At 45.5% G+C, this 10,525-nt stretch overlaps 1 protein-coding gene across 1 annotated transcript in view; it reads right to left on the reverse strand.

Annotated features, from left to right (window-relative positions):
• The window catches only part of ARHGEF38 (Rho guanine nucleotide exchange factor 38), a 109,679-nt gene extending 99,821 nt beyond the window's left edge, over positions 1-9,858 (reverse strand). Inside the window, exon 1 of the mRNA XM_083178843.1 lies at positions 9,657-9,858. Coding sequence (XP_083034969.1) covers positions 9,657-9,858 — 202 coding nt within the window. The remainder of the gene's footprint in view (positions 1-9,656) is intronic.
• Between the last annotated feature and the right edge of the window lie 667 nt (positions 9,859-10,525).

The raw sequence follows: 10,525 nt of genomic DNA on the forward strand, positions 1-10,525 counted from the left end.
TTTGGGATGTGTGGTATGTTGGGTACCCAGTAGATATAGGTATTACGTGACTAGGGCCCCTCATTGATGACTGCATAGTGAGTGGAAATACGGTTGCCTGCAAAGACCCAGTTGGCGGTCGTCAGGAGCAGTTTATCCACTCCCCAGTATACTGGAGAAGTTCGGGAACGTTGTTAGAGAGTTTAATGACCCCAATCTGCAAGGCGGACATATTTGGTTACTAGATCGTTAAATTGTTTAACGCACTCATTGTCATGCGTGTGCACATTACTTGTTTGTGTCCTATTTGCACTAAATAAAACATAAGCGGTTGTACCTACTGGGCGCCTTGCTTGAGTTCCTGGGGCGGTGTGTTCTCTTCGGCCGACACTGAGAAGAATCGGTGTGGAACCAAGAGTATCCAGCGACTCAAGGTATTTATCTACCCCCCCGGCGGCGTGTCACATAAATCTCGTTGTCATTTACCAATTGATTTTTCCTAGGGGCAAATCCTATATTGCGAAAACGGAGCACACATTTCGCGAGTGCATGACTGCGCATTCGCTCATCTATTCGTCTCGCACTTTCCTCTAAAAAAAGTGATTAGCCGTTCCTTCTGTATTTCCTCATTGAAGCCCACTCACTCAACATATTATGTTACCGTATGATCGATTATATCCCCCCTCGCTTAGAGGTGGTGATAGAGGAGCTAAGTTACTTTGGAAACACAATGGATATATAAACTTGGTACCCTTTCTCCAAGAGGGCTTAGGGCCAGATGTACAAAGCTTGAAAAGTGATAAAATGGAGAGTGATAAACCACCAGCCAATCAGCTCCTACTTGTCATTTTTCAGACACAGCCTGTGTCATGACAGGTTGGAGCTGATTGGCTGGTGGTTTATCACTCTCCATTTTATCACTTTTCAAGCTTTGTACATCTGGCCCTTAATGAGAAGTTGGCACTTATCCATTGTATCTAACTATTAATGTAGACTTGTAGACTAGAAATGTCTCTATATATTTCATAGCATATGCCCAGTCATCCAGGGTGTATATCAGGGTTGCCGACCCTCCCGGAATTCCCGGGAGTCTCCCGAAAATCGGGTCCCGGAAGGGTGGGCAACCCTCCCGGAATCTGGGGGACCCCCCTGAGCCCCCTGAATCGCGGCATGTAAATGCCGCAATCCGCGGGTCTCAGAGGAGGGGGCAGAGCTAAAATGGCACAATCGTGACGTCACAGTCAAGCCCCGCCCCCCGATCGGGTAAGGAAAGTCTCCTCTCCGGGCTTCTCCCGGAGAGGAGCATTTAAAAGTCGGCAACCCTGGTGTATATCAATATATATATATATATATATATATATATATATATATACACATATTTTTAGGTTGTTTTTTCATTATTCTGTGCAGGTTTGATTCTTTGGTTTCCATATATTTTTTTATTTGTTTATTTTAAATTTTGTATGTATTTCTGGTACTTGTTTCCTAGCACGGCCACAATCGCATTGATCTTGTGCCCTTAATAGTGGTATGCGATGGCCCCCGACGCGATGGACCCGATTTCCCATTGAAATGCATTGAAAAGTAAAAAAATCGCGTCGGTCGCGTCGCATGCGGCTAAATAAGCATTAAATGGTCCCGACGCGATGCCCCCGATTTCCCATAGGGAACAATGTTAAATGGCTCAATTTACCCAAATGAACAGGGAACAATGTTAAATGGTCCAGAAACCCCCCAAAACACCCCTGAACAGTGAAATGGCCCCCCAAAATTAGTTAACGCCACCCCACGATCAACGTGAACCCGAAGCGTGGCGAGCGCAGCGAGCCCGCGAGGGGCGGCGGTACGCGTCCTCCGACCTTTTCATACCCCCTCTATCCACGTCGGCGTGGAGTTGAGAATAGAATAGTGTGGCGAGCGCAGCGAGCCCCGCCAGGGGACGCGGATACCTTCACAGGTAAATGCGTCCCCTCGCGGGCTTCACAGGTGTCCGCGTCGCCACGGACACCTGTGAAGCCCGCGAGGGGACGCGTATAACTGTCAAGGTATCCGCGTCCCCTCGCGGGGCTCGCTGCGCTCGCCACGCTTCGGGCTCGGTGGCTCGCTGCGCACGCCACACTATTCTATTCTCAACTCCACGCCGACGTGGATAGTGGGGGTATGAAAAGGTCGGAGGACGCGTACCGCCGCCCCTCGCGGGCTCGCTGCGCTCGCCACGCTTCGGGTTCACGTTGATCGTGGGGTGGCGTTAACTAATTTTGGGGGGCCATTTCACTGTTCTGGGGTGTTTTGGGGGGTTTCTGGACCATTTAACATTGTTCCCTGTTCATTTGGGTAAATTGAGGCATTTAACATTGTTCCCTATGGGAAATCGGGGGCATCGCGTTGGGACCATCGCATGCGATTTTTTAGCACGCATGCGATGCGACCGATGAGATTTTTTTACCTGCGATGCCCCAGATTAGAATCGGTGTGGCCGTGCTAGGAAACAAGTACCGTATTTCTTTTATAGTATTGTACTGCAATCATGTGGGTAATATACTTACATCTTATAGATACCCACCTCATATATGCATTAGTGATCGCGATCTATGGATAATTTATTACCTGAGTACCGTACGACTTTATTAATATATGTCATACTAAATAACTCCCCTTGGTCTTATTACAATGTATACTATAAATGGATACGCATAAACAGCCTCTGGGGTGACACCCACATCATTTGATGGTCGCCTACCATCCAATTATGTGGTGGACACATGCAGATCTAAAAGACTCTCGGGCGTCATAGGCTTGCGTGTGTTCTGGAGGGGAACATGGTCGACAGCTGACATCCGGTGATGTCATCTGCCTGCGTCTGGCACCCACGTCACTAAATGATTACCATGGGAATGCCCAGCATTTTCATGGGAACGCCCATGAAACGCTGGGTGTTCCCATGGCCACACCACTGGCCCACCTCCCCCCGCCCGCAGTGTTGTGTGCGAGTGCTCTGTTAGCCATGGCCGCTCGCACACAGTGCATGCACATGCGCAGAAATGCACAGTTGTAAAACAACAACAAATAGGAAAAAACTAATAAAAACGTAGCTGAAGATTATTCTTCAATTTTTAAAAGCAGCCTGTTAGTAAGCAGGGTGACTCTTTGGTTATACACAGACACAAACCATAAGAAGCCATGAAGCTGAGCAGCAGTTTTACACACACACACACACACACACACACACACACACACACACACAATTCGGGTGTGGATCATTAGGTCACCAGTCATTAGGTCAACATGAGTCTAGGTCGACATTCAGGAAGGTGGATATGAGTGTAGGTCGACATGGGTTAGGTCGCAGGGTCATTAGGTCGACAGTCAAAAGGTCAACATGGGGTTTTTCACTTTTTTTGTCCTGAATGTCAACACAGTGGACATGGACACTGAAACGTAGGACCGCGGTTTCTCTACACTCCGTAAACTATTTTATTCTCCCACCACACCCTAGTGGATGGTGGGGCATGAAACACCGCCTGTCGGCACATGTCGGCTCAATAAAAATGTAAACAACCCCATGTCGACCTGTTGGCTGTTGACTTAATGACAATGTCGACCTAACCCATGTCGACATTTATGTGCAGGGGCGGATCCAGGATAAAATGACAGGGGGGGCACCATGATAAAAAAGGGGTTTGGTTGGGGAGGGGCGGTGTTAGTGGTGCCAGTGTACATGCTAAGAGAGCGGCAGGAGAGGGTGGGAATGGAATTAAAAATAGGCCCTGGCATTTAAAGTACGCAGGCCCACCATGGCGACAGTGAAGGATGTAGTTGTGCGCGCTCCAGAAAAGGGGTGTGTGGCCACTCAACAGGGGGCGTGTCAACACCATATACAACTTCTACACATTATGCAACAAAATACTAGACCCCATTATACTTGCCCCTTACACATGATGCCAAATGGAATGAGCCAAAAGTGACATAATGACACATGGATTGAGCCAAAATTCAAATAATGCCACATGGATTGTGTCAAAATTCACATAATGCCACATGGATTGAGCCAAAATTTACTTAATAACACACGGATTGAGCCAAAATTCACATAATGCCAAATGGATTGTGTCAAAATTCACATAATGCCACACGGATTGAGCCAAATGCATAAAATGCCATACGGATTGAGCCAAAATTCACATAATGCCACATGGATTGAGCCAAAATTCACATAATGCCACACGGATTGAGACAAAATTTACATAATGCTACACGGATTGGGAAAAAATTCACATAATGCCACACGGATTGAGCCAAAATTCTCATAATGCCACATGGATTGAGCCAATATTCACATAATGCCACACGGATTGAGACAAAATTCACATAATGCCACATGGATTGAGCCAGAATTCACATAATGCCACACAGATTAAGCCAAAATCCACAATACACTTCATAAACAGGGACATTGTCCACCAAAGGTGCGCATTAAACATTTACACCATAATGTCCATTACACGTTAAGTTACACGCCATTATGTCCATTATGTGTTATGCCAAACACCATAATGCCTATTAAAAATTATGCTACATAAGAGCAGAGAAGTGCTGCTTCTCTACATGCTCATTGCCAAGGGTTCCATGCTTATTGCCAGAGGTTCCATGCTCGTTGCCATGTGGGATTACATGCTCATTGCCAAGGGGGAATACATGCTCGTGGTAAATGGGGGACAGCCGCCGCCAGGCAGAAGTGATAGCCACTGACAGTGGCAGAGCCTGGCTGTATTCAGAGCACTGCAGGTCCCGGCTATTTGAAATAATACCCCTTTCATACCAGAAAATGCATTCCCAGGTTGGCCCCTTTTACACCAGCCTAGTCCCTGCATTTTCTGGTGTGAGGGGGAGAGAAAACCACCCCTCCCCCCTTTAACCAGTTATCTTATTTAACCGGCTATATCTTCGGAACCAACTGACCCATTTACATGAGACAAGTATCATATTGAAGAACTTTTGAGTGGGCTTTGAATGATTTTGGTCCAGTGAAACTGGAACGTTTGGTTCCAGAGTAATCTGCCCTCAAAATCATGAACAGCCATGAAATTACATTTCAAAAATAAAAAAATCGGTTTACACGCAATATCTCTGGAACCAATTAACCGATTTGGACCAGCCTGGTATCATATTGAAGGCCCAGCGATTTGGAATTGATATCAATCACAAGCTTCTGTGATGCCAGGGCGGGAACTGGCAGCCGTCGTAACTGGGTGGGGGTTGGAATTGACGGGTCCCATATTATCCTATGCAGTGGTCGAAGTGGAAATTTTGAAGTGGGGGTATGGAAATTTTGAAGTGGGGGTATGGAAAAGTAAAGAGTGAATATAGTGCGCACCTTCGGACACCCCCCTGTCCATCAACGTCCCCTGCCAGACTGCCCCGTTGTACAGGGGTATTACAAAAGCACAATATGCGCTGCTGAGTGATCAGAGAGCATCCTGAGGGGGGAAAAAAAGTTTTTTTTTTATCTTCAGATTAAAGTGGCGGTATGGCATACCCCCGTATACCGCCCCACTTCGACCACTGATCCTATGGGGAAAAAACGTTACAGGTTTGCCAGGCGATATCTCTGGTTCCCGGGGGGCTAGAGACACGGGGCTGGGCTCGTTGGAAAGCCCTGGTCCTCAGCTACAAAATAAATGACAGGGGGCACGTGCCCGGGTGCCCCCCCCTGAATCCGCCACTGTTCATGTGTGTCGACCTAGAATCATGTTGATCTAAATGCATGTCGACCTCATGACTGTCGAAACACATGCTGGTGACCGAATGACCGTATCTCCAAAATTCAGTGATGTATGTTAATAAATTTGCAGCTATGATGCAGTATGCAGTGGATGTGCAATAATATGCTAATGATGAAGCCAGCTGGAAATGCTCACTGGCAGCTTTACATATCAATGCACCTGCGTACACTACAAACACACAGCGGTGGTCACAGATCCTCCAATAATCGGCCATTTGAGTAACAATATGGTCACTCAAAATGACTGCAGAACTGAGATGCTGATGACATGTTTTCTAAATACAAAATCGCAGTTTTAGGTGGAAGACACTCACCAAAACTGTCACGACACACCTGCGTATTTTCCACCACAAGTAGCCTAACTAGGGCTATGTGGGTCGCACTCGGTCCTCACCACCAAGTGCTGACTCGTGCTCAGTGACAGGAGCCGAGTACTACACTGTAACATTATGTGCAGCAATTGGCTTCTGTTACAGTGTAGGAACAGGGGTTCAGGGCATAGGTGTTTTTATAATGGGTGCAATCAGTGTGGTGTACACGGACCCCCAATCTCAGGGGGGCCCACACTACACAAATACTGCACCTATGTTTTAATATTTACCTCCCTGGAGTCCTGAGTCAGCTGCTGCATTCACAGCAAAAATTGCCGCCAAAATGGTGGCCGCGCATGTGCAGTATTGATTTTAGTCTCCGGAACATGGCTGGAGCCATGTTTCTGGAGACTTGCACATGCGCTGCAAACTCTGGCACAATGCCAATGGACTCTGCATGCTGGCCGTCTCCTCTGTTAAAGCACCGCTAGTTCGGGGGTTGCGAGGCTTTGCCCTCATACTTGTGAGGCCATATCTCTTTTCGCCAGCTTAGCTTTCTGCACTGGGTTTAGCGGAAGGTAGGGATGCCCATTGGCGGATTCCAGGGCTTTCCAACGAGCCCAGCCCCGTGTCTCTAGCCCCCTGGGAACCGGAGATATCGCCTGGCAAAGCTGTAACGTTTTTCCCCATAGGATAATATGGGACCCGTTAATTCCGACCCCCACCCAGTTCCGATGGCTGTCAGTTCCTCCCCTGGCATCACAGAAGTTTCAAATCGCTGGTCCTTCAATATGATACCAGGCTGGTCCATATCGGTCAATCGGTTCCAGAGATATTGGGGATAAGCCGATTTTTTTATTTTTTAAATGTAATTTCATGGCTGTTCATGTTCTTTGAGGGCAGATTACTCTGGAACCAAACGTTCCAGTTTCACTGGACCAAAATTATTCAAAGCCCACTCAAAAGTTCTTCAATATGATACTTGTAAATGGTATCTCATGTAAATGGGTCAGTTGGTTCCGAAGATATAACCGGTTAAATGAGATAACTGGTTAATGGGGGGGGTTTCTCTCCCCCTCACACCAGAAAATGCAGGGACTAGGCTGGTGTAAAAGGGGCCAACCTGTGAATGCATTTTTCTGGTTTGAAAGGGGTATTCTTTCAAATAGCTGACCTGAATACAGCCAGGCTCTGCCACTGTCAGTGGCTATCACTTCTGCCTGGCGGTGGCTGTCCCCCATTTACCACGAGCATGTATTCCCCCTTGGCAATGAGCATGTAATCCCACATGGCAATGAGCATGGAACCTCTGGCAATGAGCATGTAGATAAGCAGCACTTATGTAGCATAATTTTTAATAGGCATTATGGTGTTTGGCATAATACATAATGGACATAATGGCGTGTAACTTAACGTGTAATGGATATTATGGTGTAAATGTTTAATGCGCGCCTTTGGCAGACAATGTCCCTGTTTATGAAGCATATTGTGAATTTTGGCTCAATCCGTGTGACATTATGTGAATTTTGGCTCAATCCATGTGGCATTATGTGAATTTTGGCTCAATACGTGTGGCATTATGTGAATTTTGTCTCAATTCGTGTGGCATTATGTGAATTTTGGCTCAATCTGTGTGGCATTATGTGAATTTTGGCTCAATCCGTGTGGCATTATGTGAATTTTGGCTCAATCCGTGTGGCATTATGTGAATTTTGGCTCAATCCGTGTGGCATTATGTGAATTTTGGCTCAATCTGTGTGGCAGTATGTGAATTTTGGCTCAATCCGTATGGCATTTTATGAATTTTGTCTCAATCCGTGTGGCATTATGTGAATTTTGTCTCAATACGTGTGGCATTATGTGAATTTTGACACAATCCATGTGGCATTATGTGAATTTTGGCTCAATCCATTTGGCATTATGTGAATTTTTGCTCAATTTGTGTGTTATTATGTGAATTTTGGCTCAATCCCTGCGGCATTTTGTGAATTTTGACACAATCCATGTGGCCTTATTTGAATTTTGGCTCAATCCATGTGGCATTATGGGAATTTTGACTCATTCCATTTGGCATCATGTGTAAGGGGCAAGTATAATGGTGTCTAGTATTTTGTTGCATAATGTGTAGAAGTTGTATATGGTGTGGTACACTACACTCAAAGATACGCCCCCTGTTGAGTGGCCACACCCCTTTTCCGGAGCACGCCTTCGGCGCGCGCACAAGTACTTCCTTCACTTTTGTTGCCACCGTGGGCCTGCATACTTTAAATGCCAGGGACTATTTTTAATCCCATTCCCACCCTCTCTCTGCCGCTCTCTTAGCATGTACACTGGAACCACTAACACCGCCCCTCCCCCACCCAAACCCTCTTTTATCATGGTGCCCCCCCTGTCATTTTATCCTGGATCTGCCCCTGGGGATGCCACTGCCTGTCACTCCCCATTACTTCCCCAAATGATCCTGTCTGTCAATCAATTTTCAAATAAATCCTCACTGCAACCAACTTTGCAAAGGTCGCTTGACTGATTATTGCTCAACTCCATACATATATAGGCATTGCATGGATCTCTGGGTCAGGCCATTTGTAATGTACTGCCCACAGCCTGGAACAGTAGTCATCAAACTTTGATTGATTGAAACTCCCACACATTCTCACCAAGGACTACCCCTAGTCTGAGAACCATCTGCCCATTAAATTTCGAAAATGAAGTAGTGTTTTTGTAAGGTGTTGAAAAAATGCACACTATAGATAGTGATATGGAAATCTCTGTACTATGACTGAAGACTGAATAGTTACATACAAGTGTATAATAAACTAAATATCAGGTATAATAAAGAATGCATTTGCAATTGAATTCTTTCTTAAACAACAAGCAGTGTTGTGGGAACTGAATAGACAAATTACACATTGAATTAATGTACAGTAACATATAGTTTAGCATGAACAGGCACAGCTAGATGCGTGTTACACATAACTGTCAGAACTCTATAATTAGTGCGATTGGGTTACGCCATCATTGGTATTACAATAAGAATTAATTAATTCATACAAAATAAAGGTAGGTAAACAGCAGTGTGACTATAGAGTAGGGACACAACAGCTTGTGGCCATGGAGATGCAGGAAGGCTGCAGTAATGCTCCAACACACAATAGTTTTGTTGCTCCTACTGTGCACACAGCAGCATCCAACAGATCCGTCATCTCGGCAGCAATTAACATGCTGGATGATACATTGCAGCAGATTCATCATACCTGCTCTGTAGCAATTCACTTAGAGCAAATGACTTTACTAGAACTTTGCATGCCCCAATTCAACAGGCTGGTTCTCCTAAAACAGCACATCCTGAGCAAAGTGTGTGTTTACATAAATACAGTTAGATCATTATGTGATTATTATTTTGTAAATGAGCCTGTAAGTACTGGTTTGTGCAATGTGTCTACATTCTGATACACGTGCCATAACTCTCAGTAAGTAGGTACTTACTAAGCAAAATTACATTTTTGCAGCACAAATTATACATGATGCCCACAGATGCCACAGAGATGCAGTTCGTTCATGTTAGGTTCATGTTCCCCTCTTACCTTTCAGCTTCTGGTTATACTCTGTCCTGTCAGATTGGCTTCTGCGCAGAGTCCCTGTACTCCCATGGTCCTCATTTATGGCATGCTCTACAATAGTGTCAGTCTTCCTCCTCTCTAGCATATACAACCTGCTTCTGAGAAAAGTGGGTTTCTTCTTCTTCACCCCTCCAGTATCTTTTCCACTGAAGTCTTTGGTATCCATGGTCAATCATTCAAAGTATTGTCTCTGCTGCTAGAATTGTATTTAAGTGGCTCTGAAATCCAGCATTGGGATGATTCAGCGCTCCCTGCAATAGATCAGCTGTACCTGCACTAGTAACCTGTCTGAGGCAGACACCTGTACAGATCATAGCTCCACCCCCTATGAAGTCATGTTACAGTGTACCTGAGGGCTTGTCACCTGAGAGCCTTGGAGTGCATAAGCAGCCCTGGCTGCTTCATAACCAGGCCAAACTTAACCTCCCAAGGCAGAGGTGTGAGCTCGCTTCCCTTAACTCCTTCAGTGATAAAGATTCCTGAAATGATTACGCATTGCTTGGCCCTTCAGCACTGGGGGGAGTCCAACCGCTGCATTCATTACTTTTATTGTTCTATCCCTATTGTGACAGCCATTCAGAAAAACACAGAGGCTGCTTGACAATGCATACTACAGATTGGGACACTTATTATTCTAAGGATAGGGAAGCTTATATGTTATTTGGATCTAAAAGGTGTTATAAGAATTATTTTCCAGTGCATTGTATGCTACTACAGGTATCTGCACCTTGCCAAGTGTGTTATCTCTACTCCCATTTCCTTAAGTGATGAAAGGACTGCTAAGCAGTAAAGCTAACAAACCAAGCCCTTTCACAACCCCCACTCCTCATTAT

This window comes from Crinia signifera, chromosome 1 (genome assembly GCF_055691185.1).
Source record: "Crinia signifera chromosome 1, ASM5569118v1, whole genome shotgun sequence".
Classification (NCBI taxonomy): Eukaryota; Metazoa; Chordata; class Amphibia; order Anura; family Myobatrachidae; genus Crinia; species Crinia signifera.